Source organism: Lissotriton helveticus, chromosome 3_1, assembly GCF_964261635.1.
Source record: "Lissotriton helveticus chromosome 3_1, aLisHel1.1, whole genome shotgun sequence".
Lineage (NCBI taxonomy): Eukaryota > Metazoa > Chordata > Amphibia > Caudata > Salamandridae > Lissotriton > Lissotriton helveticus.
Window position 1 is genome coordinate 809,699,886 of NC_136061.1, and position 22,019 is coordinate 809,721,904.

Below are 22,019 nucleotides of genomic sequence, written 5' to 3' on the forward strand. Positions count from 1 at the left end.
ATTTTCTGTAAACAGGTGAGTAAATGCGTTTTTGTTATTCGTGTGATTTTTAAAGAATATTTTTAGATTTTAAAACTCCACACTTAAAAACCTTTTGGAGATGTACATTGAAATGAATAGGCTTTGTCAACAAATTGCAGGTAAGTTACTTTTACTTTACGTTTTCTAACTGTGCTGGAGGCCTAGATCCAGCACTGGCACATGTCCTGCAAACAGGTGAGAAAAAACTTTTTGGTTATTTGTCAATGTTATCCTATGGAGGAACAACAGGTTATCGGTTTGCAGGTAAGTAAACAACTGTGGAAGTTAAGGTTCTTGGGTTAGACTCAGGGGTCTCTCAGGGTAGTGATGCACTGGAGTTGTACCCTCAGCTGCACTAGGGCAGCCAGTTGCAGAGTGTTGAGGCCCAATGTTATCCTATGGAGGATAGGGGGTCTCCGGTTGGTGGCTGCTGGCAAGCAGGCCACAAGGTTGTGGGAGCAAAGCTCCTAGGGTTTTAGCTCAGGGCAAGTTGGGGACCAAAGTAGCACCAAAGGTGCACCCTCAGCGGCACTAGGGCGGCCGGGTGCAGGGTGCTGTTTTGAGGTCAGGTGGCCTGTTGTATCCAATTAAGTACCTCCAGGACAAAGAAACACTGCAGGCTCGGGACAAGAATCTTCTAGGTGTGACCACTACTTCGAGGGATAAGTTTGGATGTTGAGGGTTGGTTAGGCACCGTTGGTTTGGGCACACAAGGCTGTGGGGCTTCGGGTGCAGGGATGGCTTGGGACGTCGGATTTTCTTACCCGCTCTGGTCGCGATAGGAAGGGTCCTCTGGATTGAGGCTGCAGGCATCGTCAGGAGGCTTGAGGCAGGTCAGGGGTCGCCGGATCTCGGGTCAGGATTGCCGGAGTACATCCTCGTGGTGTTTTTCCACTCGAGCTCAGGCAGGGTTCGGCTGGTGCAGAGTGGGCTCGATTCGCAGTTTCTGGCTGGCACCAGAAGCTGCAGTTTAAACAAGTCCGGTGTTCACAGGAGATTCAGTCTTTGAAGTGAAGGCAGGCAGGTCCTCCGGGGTTTTTTGAGGTTGCTGGCTGCAGGACACACTGGGATTTCGCAGGAGCCGGTTCGCGGGGAGACAGGCCTGTAGGGCTGGGGCCAAGTCAGTGAGCGTCGTCCTCTTGTTACCTCTGCACGGCTTTTCATCCTTCTTTTTATCTTCTTTTTTTGTCGTTTCTGGATCTCCCTTCTTGGTTGAGGGCTGCCCCCTAAATACTTTAAGGGCAATTTTAGGGGTCTTGAGGTCAGTAGCCAATGGGCTACTGACCTTAGGGTGACTACACCCATGGTGGGCTAACCCAAGTGGGGGGTGAGCCCAATCCCTAGTCCTGATTGGGGAGTGCTTGCCATCCACAAGATGGCGAGCAGTGGAGAGTGGGCTTCACCTCGCCTCCCCCACCTGAGGGCTGGGTTGGCAGAGGTGGGCTAGCTAGTTTTTCCCACCTGTCTTCTCGCTGAAAGGGAGGCGAGACAGGAAGGGGGCCTGCTCCTGATAGTAGGAGAGGCTGGGGGTTGCATTACAGAGGCTGCCAGGCCTTTGAAGCTCCCCTGCCACAGAGGGCTCTTCCTGGCCTGGGGAAGGTGTTAACACCTCCGCCCAGGAAAGGCTTTGTTTCTGGGATCTGGGAGCGTAGGCTCCCACCCTAGGGGTCCAGAAACATGTCTCATGGTGGCAGGCTGGTGTGTACCAGTCCGGGAACCCACCAGAGGCTGGTCGTTTTTCAGGGGGCATCTCAAAGATGCCTCTGTGTCCATTTCTCATTAAATCCCACACTGGCAGCAGTGTGGGTTTAATGTGCTGAGAAGTTTGATACCAAACTTCTCAGTTTTCAGTGTGGCCATTATGGTGCTGTGGAGTTCGTAATATACTCTTATATACGTTCCTATATACTCTTATTGGCAACACTGCACTGACAGGGCTCTTGCACCTGTACCCTCACCACTGGCAATAGGGCCCCCAGCTAGAGGAGTGACTGATCTATACCAGGGCAGTGGGTTGTAGGCATGGCACACAGGAATGTGTGCCATGTTGACGCTTTACTTTGTTCTGCACCAAAACACGCATCCTGCAAAGGCAGTGTGTGGGTGTAAAGGTACAGGGCCTCTAAGGGTGGCACAATAAGTGCTGTAGCCCTTAGCAGTATTCCCTGGTGACAGTGCCCTGGGTACCTGTGGTACCATTTACCAGGGGCTGACCTGTGGCCAGAGATGCCAATTCGGTTTGTTTTGGGGAAAGAACACAGGCCCTGGGAACCTGATTAGCATCAACCCAGGGCACACCAAGAAAAAGTGCATCAGTAGTCTGGCAAAAAGGGGGGAGAGGGTTATTGCAACAGAAACCCACTTTCCTACATTTCTCCATTCCTTTTTGACACACATTTCATCCCCATTTGTCCAGTGCACATGCTGTGAAAAACAGAAAGCAACAAATGGCATGCATGCTCTATGTGGTCTGTCTGCCAAGCTCCCTTACTGTGGAAGAATGCCCTTTCTGGCAGAAGATATTGAAGAGGATTAGTGAGGTGCCGGAGTAGAATGATGTGGCCAATGAAGGGGGCTCCTTCTACACCTAAATGTGTGGTCCCCCCAAAAATCTCCAAGTTGGAGATCCAAGCCAAGATGTCAGCTAAAGCAGTCTCCAGCAACAGAGTGGCACAAATATGTAGATGCATCGCTGGCGCTGTTTCTTCACGCCATGCTTGTCCTCGGCCCATCCATTTTGTATTTTGCATGAGAGCATAAATGTAAGTGTGTAAGAGCTATTTCAAGTACTATGTGTGCAGCTCACTTGTGGAACTACTGCTTTAGAGTTATGCAGTGAATGGCCACAGAGGGGTATCTTCTACATTCTATATATAACCTTCCTGATGTCATCGCCCCTATTTAAGGATTGCAGATTGAGGTGCAGTACTACCGAATTCAGACGCTGGAGGCTCAAGTTGGTTTTATTCTGGTTGGTGATCATTGCTAGTCAAGTGTGCCCTGTTTACTTTAAGTTACCGAACAACCATTGTGCACTTTAATTTGAAGAGAAGCGTGGGACAGGTTCTGTTAAAGACTACTGCTATGATTTTGATCTTGCACGCGTAACAACCAAGCACTTAGGTTTGTATTTTCCGGGGAGTAATGAGGTGCATAAATACATCTGTGAGCATCTGATGGTGCACAGGCTGCATGAAAAAAGGTTCCGTTTAGCTCTTGCCCCCACGTAGAAGATGAGTCGATGCCTGTTTTTTGTTCTCCTATGACCAACACCCCTATCTTGGAGAGTTGGATCTTCCCATAGAAAAATGTGCATCAAACTGTTTTGACAGCGAATTTCTCAGTTTTTCTGGAGGTATGTGATGTAGATGGCATTCTGACATTCATTTTTAGGTCTCGCCTGAGCCAGCGCATGCGCTGCTCTGGCGAGATATTTAGTAAGCAGGTTTTTGAAGTGCTACTCAGGGGCTTTTTCCGGCCACCAGCTTGCTGTTACGCGCACAAGCGCGTGCGCCTCGCTCCGCCTCTCCAAGGCTGCGTGCGCATCCCTCGTGTGCCTAGCACAAAGCGTCATCGTTATCACTTTTTCTTTCACCGCGATCGGGACGACTTTCGCTTTCACGGCCGCGCAGCGTTACTTTTCATGTACCCGGCTGGCTTCAGACATTTTTAACACTTTGCACGCTGAGGCCATTCTTACAATGCTACCAGTGAAAAGTCCCAGGATGCACTCTTTTGTTGGTAACAAAGGTTAAAATTGCAGACCGCATCAGGCTTAAGATGGTTGCATAGTGCAGCTACGTGCAGACAGTGCGCTGTGCTGTCATTCACGGTATCCGTTTCGTTTAATCGATTTCTGTGCCTGCCAACCCTGGCATGTCACCATCCAAGGCTTATGGATCATGCCTCGTATAGACAGGAGCATGATGCATCAGAAGGATGGTCACCACCTGAATTCGGAGGAAAGCCCCCAACCCAAGTGCGCTCCGAGCCAGACACCAGAACAAGGTCACCTCCAGGAATTCACAAAGACTACTCTGCTTGTGGGCTCCACGACCGCCTTCAGACACTGCAGGGCTTGCATTAGCCTTGCCCTTTGAAGGGGGCGGTCTCCTAAAATACACCCGGCTGCTGGTAACAACAGAAAAAGCAATAGGACGTGGATGTACAATCAGAGAGGCCCCAACAGTCCTAAGCCAGTTCACTCAGTACTGGGGGGACACATCCAATGTCCACCTAGCACCATGACTGGGCAGCTTCCAGGTAATACGGCTGCCATCGAGGGTGACGTTAATGTAGCCCATCCCTTCTGGTCCAGCACGCGCCTGTCACCAGCTGCAGAGGTGAACGCTGTCAACGTGCCTCTGTTCCAGCATCCATTCAAAGCTTGCTCCAGTGGGGGCTTTAATGCAGATCCCCCCAGCAGCCCCCTCTTACACTCCAGAAATATATAGAGTGGTTGCGTTTACTTACTGCTGCATTCCGCACAGGAGGTGTGTGATGGTCGGTGGTCACCTAAAAACCATCTCATGGGACCTCCTGAGTAGCTCATACCTGCTGACATGTGTACACCCCAAGCGCTTTTTTCCTCCAGCTCACTGTTCGGCGCTGTGATTTAAGACAGGATCCAAGCACCACTCGTCACCAACCTCAAAGAGTAACACCAAAACTCTCCCCACATAGATTTCATTGCAAGTACAGCTCCCTCCAACCAAGCACTGGCCCACCCCGCAGGGTAACGTCGGATAACGCGCCTCTGGCATAGCAAGAGGCATAAAGCACGCTAAAAATGTGGCATTAACTCGTATTTTAACACACCAGTCCTTCCCTCTGCTTTTCACTATTTAACATGGAGTAACAGATACATCACTATACCAAGTTAACAGCGGGAGCCGAGCCAGGCTAGGTGCTGGCTCGAAGAACCCGGCAGGAGCCAAGCCTTGGAAATGTTTGTCATGTAAACCTGCACAAACGCAGGGGACACTGTGGTAATCTCCCTCCAAAAAAAGGTGCGTATGTTTAACATGCGGATTATATCACTGCAATGAGAGGCGTTTATTAAAGTGATGTATTTTAAAAATGATCTTAGAATAGGATGACCAGATTTTGAAGCCTAAAAGCGGGATATATCACAAAAATAGGAGGACTCAATTCAGCATCATCGGAGAAGCATAACATGACTTTGTTCATCAATATAGAAACGCAGTTGAGGCACTAAGGAAATAAATAAAAATACTTTTTTTAAACCCAGTATCAAACATGTTATTTAAATAGCTTTCTAGTAAAAGCTGCTCACTAGTACTGCATTGTAACATATAACAATGTTTTCAGTCGACCCTCACTGAAAACCAGAGCTGAAATAAATTAGGTTGTTGGTTGTCTGGGGTGTGAGCCCTGGTCAAACAGTAGCCACAATCTTTAAACAAGCATTTGCAATGCAATAGGTCTCGCATTTACGCGAGTTTGAGCTATTGACATTGCAAATAATAATGCCTTTTATTTTTGTTTTATAAACATAAATAAAAGGCATTGTTATTTAGAATGTCAATAGCTGAAACTCTCGTAACTGTGAGACCTATTGCTTTGCAAATGCTTGTGCTTCTATACCGACTCTGAGACGTAACCAAATCCATCCAACCCGCTGATGGAGCCTCGCCACCAAAGACTGCACCTGTTTGTTCATAAGGAGTGGGTGAAGATTGTAATGGAAAAGCAGAACTGTTGAAATCTCCCATTTTAATTTCATTTGCAGAGCAGAATTCGGTTTGAAAATTAGTTAAGGAAAAGGCAGATTTCTCTCCCAAGACAAAGAAAACTACATGCCTTCGGAATTCACCAAAACGCAAAACTCAGTCCAAAGAACTGCAATATGAGTAGTAGTTCTGATTGGCGAAAAGGGTTCCCAATCAAATTCGTGTAATTTTCAGCAATGTTAATGGCCATCCTTTCAACCAATCGGATAGGGTACTCGCTTTCTACACTTTACTGCTGGCAATCACTCAACAGCCCTGGGCTGAGTTGACCATAACTTGAGTGTGGGTGGTAATCTAACAGGGTCTGTGGACTGCTGTAGGAACACCCAATGTTTTAGGTGCCTAATATGTAAAAGAATAAGTGCTTGTTCCCAAAGTTTTTCTCAGCCCTTGGAAGGCACCCTTGAAGGTCAGGATACCGAATACCACGGCTGCGTAGTCTTGATTCTCCAGCATGCTGCTCACACACAGTGATGCACCAGCTGGATTAAGTATCTTCTCTTGACATGCCCCTAATGCAGTGTCTAATAAAGGCATTTGCAAGGCCCGGGCAACATATTTTTCCCACCCTCTCACTATAAATCTTGGTAGCTATTCGGAATTTGGGCTGTGGGAGATAAATAAATTAAGTGAACCAAATGATGTTTTAGATCTTCTGATACAGAATCTGTGCGTGTTTTTTCTTAGGTACTATTAGGACTTTACTATGGCTGATTTTATTGTGAAATGTTGGGAGTTCCAAAGACAACTCCCCCAATAGTAACCACCTCCCTCTAGGTCATTATGGTTACTGTGTGCTCACTAAGCCACTGGAGTAAAGCTATCCTGGCTGAAGACGGCTGATAGCCAGAAACCGGTCCTAGGATGCTTGATTCCGGTCAAGGGAAGACATGGCTTGGCAGTTCGGGCTGTACTGTTCCCATGAGGCACAGGGTCAAGACTGATTTGCATATGGCCATGTCTGAACTGGGGTGGCTTGGTTAGCAAAATAACGATGGATTAAACCCAGATAGTGACTTGGGGTGAATGTTTTGCCATTCTGCAACATTCCGTCGATCATCTTGTGTGTTTTGCTGTTCACCCTATGTGGGTAGGGTATGCCCAGACGTGGGTCCCGTGCTCACTAAGCTACTGGAGTCAAGCTATCCTGGCTGAAGACAGCTGATAGCCAGAAACCGGTCCTATGATGCTTGATTCCGGTCCAGGGAAGACATGGCTTGGCAGTTCGGGCTGGACTGTTCCCATGAGGCACAGGGTCAAGACTGATTTGCATATGGCCATGTCTGAACTGGGGTGGCTTAGTGAGCGAAATAACGATGGATTAAACCCAGATCTGTGACTGGGGTGAATCTTTTGCCATTCTGCAACATTCCGTCCATCATCTTGTGTGTTTAACCATTTCCTGCATCTATGCATTCTCCATTTGATTTTTCCTTTTCACCCCATCATAGCTGTTAATTTTTTTATCGCATATTGACTTTGAAAATTCAGTAAATTTGACACTCCCCAAAATCACTATCCAACAATTACTACACTTTAAAAATGTGATTGTATGGTGATATTTCACCTCATTGAGTTTGATTACATTTCACAATATCTTCTTCACCTCTACTGGCACCCGATTTACAAGAGATTTATTTTTAAACCTTTATTATTATTATTATTATTAGGGAGTTTTATAAAGCGCCTGGTTTACGCCCATAGGCGTGTCCCCGCGCTATGGTAAGTAGGGTAAACAGTCTAAACAGCCATCACGGTTACTTAGCGTCTGAAGAGATGAGTCTTAAGTTTCCGCCTAAACAAGGATTCTGAATGCTCCAAACGTAATTCTGGCGGCAGGTCGTTCCACCGCTTAGCGGCCAGATATCTGAATGATCTGCCCCCCATACGTGCTTTCTTTATTTTGGGGATTTTCAGAAGTCCTGTGCAGGAGGAGCGCAAACTCCTTGTAGGCTCGTACCAAGTAACCAAACTCTGTAACAGGGCAGGGGCTTTGCCTCTCAGAATGCGGTGACATGTGGCAAGAGCCTTGAATTCCACCCTGCTCCTAACCGGAAGCCAGTGCAAAGCCTGGAGCGCTGCCCTGGAGGAAGATCTTCTAGGAAGCCTCAAAACAAGGCGAGCGGCAGCATTTTGCAACACCTGGAGGCGGTTGATAGCCTTTCCCGTGGCCCCCAGGTACAGCAAATTGCTGTAATCCAGGCGCGAGGTGACTAAAGCATGCACCAGCGTCCGGCGAGCTGTGATAGGCAGGAGATCCAGGACCTTCCTCAGAGTTTTTAAAACACCGAAGCATGTCCCCACCACTCGGCTGACCTGGGAGCCAAAGGCGAGATCAACATCCAGCCATACCCCCAGGTTCCTTACCTCCTGGCGGGGAACAGGTACCTCTCCTAGGCAGGATGGCCACCATGCCGACGACCAGGCAGATGGGCTTCCCCCCACCACGAGCACCTCGGTCTTACTGCCATTAAGTTTCAGGCAGTTGGCGGACATCCAGGCTGCCAGTTCTTGCATGCAGACTCTGAACTTGTCCGCCACTAGACCAGGTGCACGCGAGAGGGATATTACCAGCTGCGTGTCGTCGGCATAGGACACAAGACGTAATCCATAGCTTTCAACTATGGCCGCCAGCGGGGAGACATATAGATTGAACAGGGTCGGACTCAGGGACGAGCCCTGCGGCACGCCCTGGCCCAACTCAATCTCCCTGTAATAGCACTCTCCCTGGCGGACTTGGAAGCATCTGCCTGACAGGAAGGACCGGATCCATCCAAGCGCAGCTCCTGACACCCCTCCATCATTCAGACACTGTAGCAAGGTGGAATGAGCTACAGTGTCGAATGCTGCGCTTAGGTCCAAGAGGATCAGGGCCATGGTTTGGCCCTCATCCACTCCCTGCCGTATAGACTCTACTGCCATGAGCAATGCTGACTCCGTCGAATGCCGTGGGCGGAAGCCAAATTGAGAGTCATGGAGTAGAGAAGCTTCCTCTACAAAGCCCATCAGCTGAAGGTTTACAATTTTTTCTGCAATCTTTGCCATGTATGGCAAGAGGGAAATAGGGCGAAGATTGTCTAACCTATCATAGCTGATATTGGGCTTTTTTTGGAGAGGAAGAACTACCGCTCATTTCCAGGCATCTGGGACAGTGTAAGTCTCAAACGAGATATCCAGGAGCTGACGGATATATGGCTCTAAGACATGTATTATGCATAGACTTTTCCATAAACATGCTCGCTCAGCAGGGAAAGAAGCTTTTTTAACCTAGACCGCAAGTGTCAATTCAGATCAAATTCATAGCTACTTATTTGTTTGAAATGCCTAAATGCAAATCTAAAAAAGGGGTGTATAGACCTTTCATGTTCTGATAGCCATATGTTTAAATGCTTTCGCCCTAACCATCTTTACTGTAAGTACTTTTCTTCAGTTTGGAAAGTTAAACATGTGTTTAAAACAGCCTTGCTGTAGAGCTGGACTCTCGTTCATTTGTATTCTGTTACTGTCTCCAGGAGACTCTCCAGCGTCGGTTTCACACTCACCAAACAGCATTTAATCTCAATAATAATAATAAAAATCAACACATTTCCTGATCCTTATCGTTTGAGTTAATATTGAGAAACTGCTACCTCCTGCTTATATTGTAAGGCTTAGGGCCTTTTCTGGTCTACCATTTTGGGGGTAGAGTCTGGACATGGTTAAGACCAATTTTCTCTGGGTACCCATGGGGTTGGTCAGCATGCATGACCACATCATTATTTGTCATAGCTTTCTGCATAGTGTGTGAGGATTTTCCTCTTAGGCGGCTGGTAGGACAGAGGAAAGCCCTCACAATGGACTTGGAGTGTGCATATCTCTGCCTATAATAAGTTGTTGCTTTCTGACTGTTAACTCAGCACACACAACAATTGTACGTGTGCGTTGGAGGCAGTCTTGTGACATGGATCGAGAAGAGCTGGGCTTTTGTGGTCAAATGGGCACACCATGTGCACCCTCCTTTGCAGCAGTGTGATTCTCTCCAGGCTGTCGTGAACTGACAGTGGTGGAAGTAACATGACTCTAGAAGCATGAACGTTTCTGCCTGTTGCCTGTGAGGGAGAGTGGCCTACAATCCTGTCCTGAGTTCTGAAATTTGATCTTCCAGTTCCTTGCAACAGTGTCAGTTACGCATTCATGTGGGACATGGATGTCATGTGTGTGCGTTGCTTGTGTGTAGAAGATGCTTGTGGAACTCCTGCTCAGGTTTTGTATTTGATATATTATAGAGGTCCATAAGAAAGGGTGTTAGAGGGAAAACACAGACAGCAAATGTAGACAGCATTACTTCCCCCTAGAAAATTCTAGGGATATTCTGTAGTGGGCATGATTGAGGAGCGTTAAGGAGGGAGAACAGATGACCTCTTTAAACCTAGGGAGTTTCTCTCTGCCCTTTCCTGGTCCATTTTTCTCTAGAAGGCCTACCTTTCACATTTTAACTGGTAGTTAAATGAGGCAGCCTACCTCATCTTTGTGGTTTTGTTTTTGGCGTTCCTGACGAGAGCTCCCCAACACCTTCCTGCTCACGTTTTGTGACAAAGACATTGACTCAATCAGTCTGAGTGGAATGAGCAAAAGGGCAGACCTGTCCAGAACTTGTTTCCGGGAGGGATTGGGTACTGTCGAACAGGCTTTAAATTTAACCCTTTTAATTGGAAAGTACGTGAAAGTAAAACGGGGCAATTTATATCTGGTCTACGTCGATCTTAGCGCGGCGTTTGACTGTGTGATTCATGCCAGGTTGTGGTCCATTTTGGAAGGGATGGGTGTTGATCCTCCGCTCATCAAGTTCCTGCGCGAGCTTTATTCTGATGCTTCAGCTTGCGTGAGGTACGGGATGGGAGGAGAATTGTCATCCTCATTCCCTATCACACGAGGAGTCAGACAGGGTTGTGTCCTGGCCCCCTTCTTGTTTAATCTTTACACTAACGGGCTGGAAACAGCCTTGTTAGAAGGGAGCCAGGACCTTCCTACCATCAACCACCGCCCTATTCCAGCACTACTATATGCTGATGACTCTGTTATACTTGCCAGAACCCTAGTACAGCTCCAAAAACAACTGGATAAATACTGTAAGTACATGCTTTCACTGGGCCTAAAAGTGAATAAAAGTAAGACCTTCGTCATGTACACGGGCCCCAAGGTAAAAAGTTCTAAACATCTTGTCATCGAACAAACCAAACTGGAACGAACTAGGGAATATCCCTATTTGGGTATTTTAATAGACGACCAGTTAACCTGGAAAAGGGTGATGGCGAGCAGGAAATTACTTTTTCAGAGAGCGACCTCGGCTCTCGTTTCCTTCTCCAGAAAATTGGGCAAACCTGCTCCATCTGAACTGCTTAAAATCTACCAAGCAAAGTGCCACAGCATCGCAACTTATGGAGCGGGTGTCTGGGGTTATATAAATACTGAAGACCTGCAAAAAATACAAAATGGCTTCACAAAATATTTACTGGCACTCCCACAGAGCGCGCCAATATGCGGTTGCCATGTGGAGCTTGGTATTGACTATCTTTCGGATAACATCAAATGTCAACCAATTCTCCTATGGCACCGTATTTGGACCAAGCCACAATGTCACTTAACCCGTGCACTGATCTCTGATTGTTTAAAAATGCCGTCTTGGAAGCAAATCCCATGGTTACTGTACGTTGTTAATTTTTTGAAGGATCTGAACCTCATCCATTATTTTACTGATCCACCTTCTCTAGTTGAAATAACTAGAAAAGAACTAAAAAATCAATGCCTTAACCACCTGCGAGAATTGCGTCTCTCCTGTGAAATACATAAGCCAGCAAACGTCCAAGTATTGATGGTCCAGGTGTCCTCAGGTATCCAGCCCTACCTTACATTTTTTATATCGAATCATGAAAAATACCTATTAACAAGGTTTCGTTGTAATTTTTTTTTTCGTCTTGTTACCTTTCCAACAGTATCAAATTGGTCTCCTGATCTAATCAATTGCCCGTGCGATCATGTCTCCCCTCAAACGACTACCCACGTTGTTTTATTTTGTCGTTACTACGATCAAGCACGCAAACGTTGGATCATTCCACTGTTGCGTCAAATGGGGTTGAGGACATGTCGCCCGGCTATGCTAGCACTTCAACAGCTTGACTCTCAATATGTGGCAAAGAATGTAGCGCTGTTTTTGAAATCATGTTTAATGGTTCGTAAAACTATGATGATAATGTCTAACTGAACCCCTGTTCTTTCGATCCAATTTTGCACATACTCTTTTAATCTTGTAAAATAATAATGTGTTTTTATGCAAATATATTTAATTTTCTATGATGTACTTTTTATGATTATCAAAATGATTAATCGAATAAAAGATTTTGAACTGAACTGACTCAGAAGTGACAGTTGGAATACATGTGTCATCTGCAACTTTGATATAAAGATGAGAGAGAAACTTCGACTGGTGTGCTGATATTTCTTTTCTGAAGCCAGGATTTCCACACCAGGGGGACTCTCTGAGCTGCAGGGTTGGGGTGTCCTAGCAAACTCCCTTTGCCAGGGTTCGGATTAGTAATATGCGGAATACTGCTTTGAACTGCCTGAAGATTCTGCCTGAACTGAATTTTGATGGGGAGAGTGGACCGACTGTTCTGCAGGGACATTGAGGCAGTCCTTGCATAAGAGAGATGCTGCTCTGTGATTGCATAGGCGCTGAGGCAGGATAAGTTGAAGAATTCCATTGTATGCCCAAGACCAATTTGCACTACTCTACGAGGGTGACCTCCAGGAGTTTGTGAGATGCTATTATGATGTGATGTGACTGCATATCCCTATGGTCAGAGGATAACTTGGAACGCTTTGCAATTTCACTAACATCACTCAAGTGTCGCTAATACACCCAGCTCTGCAAGAAATCACCACAGTGTTTCAAAGCCTTGGGGTACTGTAAGAGACCAGTCCACTGCCCACTGTCTACACTGAAGATAGGCCTCTGTGACAGAGACCAACACCAGGAGTTACATTCTCACTTGGATTTGGCACGTAGCTGTTTAGATGCTGGGTTTGTGTCTTGGCCCGAGGAACATTCCCCGGCAAACATTGTGCTCTTCCCACAGTCTCCACGACTTGTGCTGGCACTGCTTCTTCTGACCAGGTAATTTTGCAGCATCTCAAAGCCCAGCTGCTCACTGATCCCTGAGAGTACTGGGTCATGCAGCACACACTTTAAAAGCAGAGCAGCGCACATCCACAAAGGATCCTAAGATGTGCAGTCTGTGGTAGATTCCGTCGAACACCACTGAAAGGTACCTTGTTTCACGAAGGAGCCAAAATTCGGGGGCAAGCCAAGTCCAAACTCTTCATCAGAAATGAAAATTGGGCACTATTGCAACGAAGCCACCTTCCTAAAATGACTTTTTAGACCCTGTAATTCTTAACGTGGGGAACTCCCTTCGACTGTGATACAAAAGCATCCTGCAAGGTTGCCTGACGGGAATAATGTAGGCTACTCTCAAAATCATCTGTTTGAAGGATAATAGTGTCCCATTGTAATTAGTTGCTACCGAACAGAACAGTGTATATGTAGTATTAAATTATGTGGTTTACAGTAAAGTACTTCTAATTTCCGAAAGACCAACACTGACTGGACATTGCATTATTAAATCCCATTAGTGGTTCTAGTGATACAAGTCTCTAACCTCTCCTCCCACTCTTTAGTTTTTAAAATCAGAATCTAAGCTCAAACACCCCCCACCCACCTCACTGAGTAAGCCTTGAAGTGCAGGCCTGCACTACCTTGAGAGTCAAGTCCTAAAGGTTTGTACTTGGTGTTCATTGTTGGGCCCAATGTGAGGTTACTCCCAGGTAGTCTGTGGTCAACTCCTCTGATTGGTACAACCAGAGCCCAATAACCCCTGACTGCAGAGGAAACAGCTGAAAATGTTTGAACATGAGCATATTTCTGAGTTACATATTTGTAAATAATACCCTAAGATAACTTTCATACGTTCTGAGCAAACAATGCGTTTTATTGAGGAAGCCTTGTTCAAAACAGCATATATGCAATTAATATTAACCCAACAGCCCCGCCCACCCTTTAGAACACCCGCACCGCGGCGGAAAAACTGCAGTGGTTAAGGCGTGAATAATACTATTTTGGTTATTACAACACAAAGGAACTTCTAAATGTGCAACTTCAGACTGTGTCTCATAGTATTTCATTATTTTTATGCACCGCAGTCAACAGATGATACAATTCATTTGGATAGATTGCGCATACTGCTAGTCTGGAAAAATATATAGATGGTGACAGGAGAAACTACCAAGTACACATTTTTGTTCCTTTGAACTGCTGATTGAACACGTTTTTTAACTATTAGTTTCAGTTACATCTATTTAAGTGTCATTGTTTCCTACTCATTGTGTCATGGTTATTATTTTGATACCATTCATCAGACACTGTGTTTGTTACAGCAAAACCGTTGTTTTCATGATTTCATTTGACTCCCATTTGTCAGACAATGTCTCCCAGGCTTCTGTGATGGTGGACCCAGATCGGAGTGAGACTTTGCTTCCATTCAGTATCCCATTGTCATTTCGCTCTCCATCTCCTCGTGTCTCTCTCCAGGCCGTCAAGGACAGGTAATTCATGATAGTCTACTCACAGCACCCAATTTATTTTTTTGTATACCAAGGTGGCCATTTGTTTAGTTATATAGTACCCAATGTCACACGTTACTGTTTCTAATCACTGCAAGGGAACTAAGCATGTCTACCAGTCTGAAGTAAAAGCTGAATGAGGATGAAAGGAAATATTGACTAAACAGTAGAGGGAGGGTAATGCTGTTTAAGTCTAAGACGGAGGTAATGCGTTTTAGAAAAAAGGTAAATAAATGTTGAGTAACAATTTATAGCTCTTCCTGAACAGTTATAAAAGAAGACTCAGACATTGGCAATGATATCCAGAAAGGCTGTTGATTTTCATAGACCGCTATATAGAAGTAATTTTATATGTTGGTATAGTGTGTGCCTTCGTTAAGAGTGAATTTTGGGTGATGACTGTTCACTAACCTTGGTCAATGGGCTCAGTTCATACTTTTCCACAGAAATCAAAATAATTATTCTGACCAATTGAATGTTTCGGATTACCAAATGCATCTAGGCAATCGTCCCTTTTATGACTCTTTAGTGCATCGAGGAGAGCAAATTGAACAAACACAGCTTAGGCCTAATTCAGTCACAGCCACATCACCTTTAGGTACTTTCAGGACTGTTTTCCTGAAATGAGGGCCTTAATTTTGTTGCTGCCAAGATTTGCAGCAATTTATTTTTGTCCAAACTGCAACCACTATCAAGCAAGACCTGGAGTAATCCGGGTGTGAACCCAAGACCTTGTTTAAAGAAACCACAATCTGAATTTCTCAAACTTAGGGCTTTAGAGTGGATCTAATAGAAAAGGTTAGAGAGTCTAGAGATAAAGACTAAAAATGATTGGACCCAAACACAACTCCTGAGGCACCCTACAAAGAAGTAGCTCATGGTTTGATTAAAAAAGAAGGTGATGGATCTTCAAAGACGTAACTATAAGAAATTACATAATCCACATATGTGCCAAGCCCTGCATACAAGTTGACAAGAAGTAAGCAAAACGCCCTGATGGGAGAATGTGTCAAATGCAACACATTGGTGTGCTTTGTTTCCCGAAAATTAGTTGGGGATCAACAGCTACTGCTAAGTGCGTCACATCAGTCCCATGCAAGAGATGATAACCAGAAAAGAATCAAGATCAGAATGAGGCTATTTTTTAATACAAGCTCTTTTTCTATGGGTTTAGCTGGAAAACGTAAGCAGGAAGTGGCTTTAGGTTACTGAATACCTTTGGTTAGCAATAGTCTTTTTCAGTAACTGGACTGCAATGGCTTGATTCCAATTTGTGAAAAGTACTTGCAAAGGGCTGATAGAACAGGTGTAATGCATTATATACATAGGTCGCAGATCATGGAGCAAGCCACGTTTAGATTCTGGCTTGCTCAACAGTGCTTTCAATAGAGAGCCAGGAATGGTGCGCCAGTACTTGCCTTTGCCAGTGCTTTCTTTTTTATCTCTGTATCTGTATTTCTTTATCCTTTTTCATTGTTTTAGTCATCCTTTTGTGTTTAAGCATTGTTGGTAGTTTACATTAATTACCCCAGTATTGGAACTTTCATAGATTCCCATGCTTTGTATCATTCCCCGTCGTCGGAATGGGAGCCTTGGTAAATAAAAAAATATCAGTACCATAGGTACAAAAGAGAAAATTAGGCCTAGGCCTCATCTCATTTTGTAGCATATCACCCTCTTTGTGTAAAAGAGCCCAAACTTCCGCAAGAACCAATCAGAATAGCCTCACCCCATAGAACCTTCCTGAGATAGCCTCAGAGCCTCAGATTTTCTACCGCACGTTGTGCAAGGGAGTCTCCACTGAGCTCTGCTCAGGTTTTCTTTCTATTCAACTTTATTCTTCAACTTTTTTCTTCAAAATCGACAATGTCTGACAAGGAGAAGAAGGCTTTATTCAGGGCCTGTGCTACCTGTGCGAAAAAGCGGCTTTTTGTGGAAGACAAGCATGAGGACTGCATTTATTGCTTGTATCAGACAGGAGGGCCGATTGCTGACCTGGCTAGAGAAGATGAAGGCACGGAAGGAAGTACTGTCTTCAGATGAGGAGAATTCTACATCTGTAACTTCCTCCAGAAGATCTAAAAAGATGGGTAGGTCTCCTCCCTCTACTTCATCTGAGCCCCCTGTCAAATCCCACCAAAAGATCTCTGATAGGTCTGGTAGGGTTAGTCCCATTAAATCTCCTCACCGAGGTGAAAAGGAGAGGCTGGGACAGGCTGCTGAGAAGGACACGGCAAAGAAGGTGAGAAAGGAGGTTTCTGTTCCTTCACAATCTTCCCAGAAAGAGAAGGATGGTAAGAAATTCTCTACGGTCACTCCAGAGACAAAGCATGACAAGAAACAGCGTCCATCGACTACGAAATCTGCAGGAACGTCGACAACTGTCTCTCATAAGGATTTGAGTGTGCCGATGGCTCCGCCGACGGGACCGTCGACGGCGGCTGTGACGACGTCGACACCTTTCATGGCTGCGTCGACATTTAAAACGCCTTCCTGTTCGTCGATGATGGCTACCTTCTCGACGTCGACGATCATGTCAACGAAGATACTGTCGACGGCCGCTTCGACAACAAGAACTACGTCGACGACGGCGGCTGTGATGTTGCCGACGACGAGCTCGACGAAGACCTTTCCAGCGTCGACGATTCCGTTGACCAATCCTTCGACGACGTTGGCTTCCTCGTTTCTTTCTACGACGACTCCGTCGACGATTCAAAAAAATGCAGATTTCCCACTATGCTGCTGGATGACGAATCTGATGAAGAGGGTGATGATATCCATTATGGGGATGCCTATAGTCCCTCGGATTTGAATGTGAAATGTCAAGAAACAGATACTGAGGAGTACTACGAACACCAGTATGTTCAGCAGGAACAACCTCCTCAAGGCTTGGGTCAGGACATGGTGGCCATGCCAGCCTCCCTGGTTTCGGATTTGCAATTGATGTTGCAAGACTATAGAAATAGATTTCCGAATCAACCAGCAGTTCAATCGGAACACCCTCCTTCTCCAACTGTACCCCCGACATCTGCAATCATCGTGACAACGGTGGTCCCACGGGCTGTGCAACCTAAAGCCAGAGAAGAATCCAGAGAGGTGGTGCATGATGTGTCTTCAGATGAGGACGCTCAGGGGGATCCTATAAATGACCCTGACTTGGATTATGATGATGGTGGCCTTCCAGATCCAGATGCTGCAGGACAGGACACTGCTACTTCTCCTCCAGTTGACATTGGGGTTTTCCATAACCTCATGGAGAGGGCATCTAAAAGATTTGGTCTGCCAATCACAACAGTGCAGTCAGACTGTTTCCTTTATGACTTTAAAAGCCATACAAAAAGTCAGTCAGATCGATTCCTATAATAGAACATGTATGGACGGAAGGGATCAAGGTTATGCAGAATCCGGCCACTGTCATTCCTGTTCTTCCCCGGCTGGAGAATAAATATAAGGCCCCTGAAGGCAGTCCAGCGTGCCTCCTTGGACAACCTAAGCCGTATTCTGTAATATCGCAAGCGGCACAGAGCAAATCCAAGAATCCTTCCACACCTCTTACCACACCCCCGGACAAGGAATGTAGGCGCTTGGACAATGTGGGCAAGAGGTTTTCCTCTATGGCCAGACTCCTCGTTCGAACTGCGAATGCTCTGGCCATCTTGGGCAGGTACGATCGCCAGATGTGGTGTGATTTAGTCCCGTTTATAGAACAGCTGCCAGAATCATCAAAAGAGGAAGCCAAAAAGGTTCTCGTGGAGGGAGAAAGATCATCGTCAGAGGTCATAGATTGTGCTATGGACATAGCTTCTACGGCCTTTCGTGCTCTGGCTGGTTCAGCTGTCTTACCACGACAGGGCTGGTTGCGGGCGACCTGGTTTCGCCAAGAAGTCCAAAACAAGATCCTGGATCTTCCATTTGATGGAGAAATGCTTTTTGGGAAGCATGTTGATGAGGCCCTTCAAAGTATTAAAAAGGACACAGACACAGCAAAGTCCTTGGGGTCTTTAAATTACCGCAAGGTCCCATTTAGAGGGGCATGAGGAAGGGGCTTCTCCTCTTATAGGAGTGGCAACCAACAGAGATATTCTTGGCAATCCTCACAATCATACAAACCGCAGTATCCTAACCAACGCCAGGGCCAGTCGGCTTCTTTCTCTCGTCAATCTCAGAGAGGACGTCAGAATCGTCAAGGATGTGACAATTCCAAGAGGCAATAGCGGCCTCTTGGCTCTTACTACTGCTCCTTCCTCCCCGAGGACATCAGTGGGGGGCAGGATATCTTTTTGTCTAGAGAGCTGGAGAATTATAACATCAGACCAGTGGGTCCTGAATATTGTTCAGAGTGGCCATACGTTGGAATTTCAAGATCTTCCTCCAACAAGAGCTCCAGGCGCCAGTCGATCTCAACATCTGGGACTGCTACGTCTCGAAGCCCACCAACTTTTCATCAAGGGGGCAATAGAACCGGTACCTCTCTCACAGAGAGGAAAAGGTTTTTATTCCAGGTTCTTCCTGGTTCGCAAGACTACAGAGACTTGGCGCCCCATATTAGATCTACGGGAGCTCAACACCTATCTCATCAAACTGTCCTTCAGGATGGTCACTCTCCAGGATATTCTTCGTCTTCTGAACCCATGGGATTTCATGGCGACTCTGAATTTATAGGATGCGTACTTCCACGTACCGATCCACCCAGCTCACAGGCAATATTTGCGCTTCACAGTAGGCAAGAGCCATTTCCATTTCAAAGTGCTTCCGTTTGGTCTTCGATCTGCACCAAGAATATTTACAAAGGTGTTGGCCCCGTGGCAGCTTTCCTCAGGAAGCAATCTCTGGAAGTTTTCCCTTATCTGGACGACTGGCTAATCAAAGCCCCTTCTTTCCAGGGAACTTCCAAGGCCATTGCAACTTGCATTCAATTGTTCAATCACCTGGCCCTTCAACTGAACAGGAGGAAGTCAGTTCTGCAACCGTCCAGGTCAACAAAGTTCCTAGGGACCATTTTGGACTCGGAACATTGCAAAGCTTATCCTTCGGACGAGCGTCAGAACAAGTTAATGCTCTCGGCTCGCCAAGGGCTAAAGAGGAGATCCCTGTCAGTACGGCTCTACAAGTCTCTGCTCGGATCGATTTCATCTTGTATACCATTGATTCCGCATTGCAGGCTGCGAATGCGTCCTCTGCAAGAGCAACTCGACAAGCAATGGTGCCAAGCAGAAGGTTCGTTCAACGACAAAATTTGGGTAACACCAGAAATGAAGGAGGCATGCGAATGGTGGATAGTGAGAAGCAACATCGCAGAGGGTCTGACTTTCAGACTTCCTCCGTCTCCTATGGTCCTAACCACGGATGCCTCGTTAGAAGGCTGGGGAGCAGTGCTCCAGGAGCTGCAAGTCAGTGGGCACTGGGATCCACAGCAACACCAGTACCACATCAATCTGCTGGAGCTGACTGCCATCCGACTAGCTTTGCAAGCTTTTCTCCAGAGGATTCAAAATCACCTAGTGCTAGTCCGGACGGACAATACAACGGCCATGCACTATATCAACAAGCAGGGGGGGACAAGGTCCCTAATTCTTTTAAAGGAAGCTCAACGAATTTGGGATTGGGCAATTCTTCACAAGGTCACTCTGAGAGCAGAACACCTGGCAGTTTCGCTCAATGTCACAGCGGATGCACTAAGCCGTCAAAAAGCAGCCAATCACGAATGGGAGTTAGATCAGTCCATTCTGGAGGAGGTGTTCTCGGTTTGGGGGACCCCGACCATAGACCTCTCTGCGTCTCCGGAGAACACCAAATGCCGGTTCTATGCAAGCAAGGATCACCATCCGGGATCCTTGGGGAACGCACTTTCGATTGCCTGTTACGGCGCATTCTTTTACGCTTTTCCGCCAATACCCCTAATACCAAGGTTACTCAGAAAGATCAAAGCGGAACCGTGCAAAATGATTCTGATTGCACCGGCGTGGCCCCGGCAGTTCTGGCACACGGAACTCCTCCTGCTCTCCCGGGATCATCCCGTTCGCCTGCGACTAGTACCGTCCCTGTTATCGAAGTCTCAGGGTCAGGTGCTGCATCCGGATCCGACTTGGCTTCACTTGACAGCGTGGCTCCTGAATACAGGGAATTCCAACATCTGAATCTCCCCAAGGAGTGTAGGGAGGTTTTGTCTCAGGCTTGAGCACCAAGCACTAACAAGACGTATAAAGCAAAATGGAAGAGATTTTGCCTGTGGTGTCAGAGACAACATCTCCACCCTTACAGGTCAGCTCCACATCAAATTTTACCATATATCCTATTACTGGCTCAATCTGGATTGGCTCATTCTTCGGTGAAGGTTCATCTAGCAGCTATCTCAAGATTCCGGCGGACATGTTCAGGTTCTTCTCTGTGGTCTGCTAGAATTGTCAAGCAGTTCTTAAAGGGCCTGTTTAGGATGTATCCTCCTGTCCGCCCTCCGCCGCCAATTTGGCAACTTAATCTGGTGTTGGCTCAGCTAATAAAAGCTCCGTTTGAACCCATTCACAGAGCGGACCTTAAATTCCTTTCTTGGAAGCTAGCCCTCCTTTTGGCACTGACATCTGCTAGGAGAGTTAGTGAACTTCAGGCGCTGTCAATAGTGGTACCTTTCCTTCAATTCAAGAAAGATGTCCTCATCCTTCGGACGAATCCAAAGTTCATCCCTAAGTTTCCCTCTGAATTCCATCTGAATGAACCTTTGATTTTGAAATCATTCTTCCCACGGCCTACTTCTCCGGCAGAAAGATCATTGCATTCTTTGGACGTTCAGAGGTGTTTGAAATTTTATTTAGAGCGCACAAAGTCCTTTAGAAAATCCTCACAACTGTTGGTGTCTTACAGTGCACCGCGGAAGGGTTTTCCTATAACCAAAACCAGCATTTCCAGTTGGATCTCCAGCGCTATTCAGTTCTGCCATCAAGAAGCGGGCAAGCCCCTTGAAAGAAAAGCCCGTGCACATTCCAAAAGATCAGTGGCATCTTCGGTGGCTCTTTTTTTTGACGTCCCTATCAAAGACATCTGCAGGGCAGCGACGTGGAGCAGTACACATACCTTTCCGAAGCATTACTGCCTGGAGTCTACAGGACAGGACGACGTTGCTGTTGGACAAGCAGTCCTCAGGAATCTTTTTCAATGAGAGGTGCGCTTTCCCTACAATCGCGCCTTCCTTTGTAGCACATTTGGTATAGGGGATGCTTCTTTTTCTATGATAACATTTTTTCATTGTTACTTTGAGCATTGCCATGCTGTCATCCAATAATATTTATGTAACAAAATGTGCTTTGGTGACTTACTGCTAGCTATTCTGATACAAAGCATGGGAATCTATGAAAGTTCCAATACTGGGGTAAGAAAACAAGTTACTTAACTGTAACTTTGGTTCCCCAGTATTGGTAACTTTCATAGATTCCCATGTGCCCACCCTCCTCCCCTGGGAAAGCTCGGCCTTTTTACTGAGATAGTGGCTGTTTGCACAACGGCTATGAAAATCTGAGGCTCTGAGGCTCTCTCAGGAAGGTTCTATGGGGTGAGGCTATTCTGATTGGTTCTTGCGGAAGTTTGGGCTCTTTT

At 46.3% G+C, this 22,019-nt stretch overlaps 1 protein-coding gene across 2 annotated transcripts in view; it reads left to right on the forward strand.

The window, feature by feature from the left end:
• HPS5 (HPS5 biogenesis of lysosomal organelles complex 2 subunit 2) overlaps positions 1–22,019 on the forward strand; it is a 594,029-nt gene that overhangs the window by 304,420 nt on the left and 267,590 nt on the right. For both annotated transcript variants that reach the window (XM_078681077.1, XM_078681076.1), the window contains exon 13: positions 14,291–14,414. In XM_078681077.1, the coding sequence (XP_078537203.1) occupies positions 14,291–14,414 (124 nt within the window). The remainder of the gene's footprint in view (positions 1–14,290; positions 14,415–22,019) is intronic.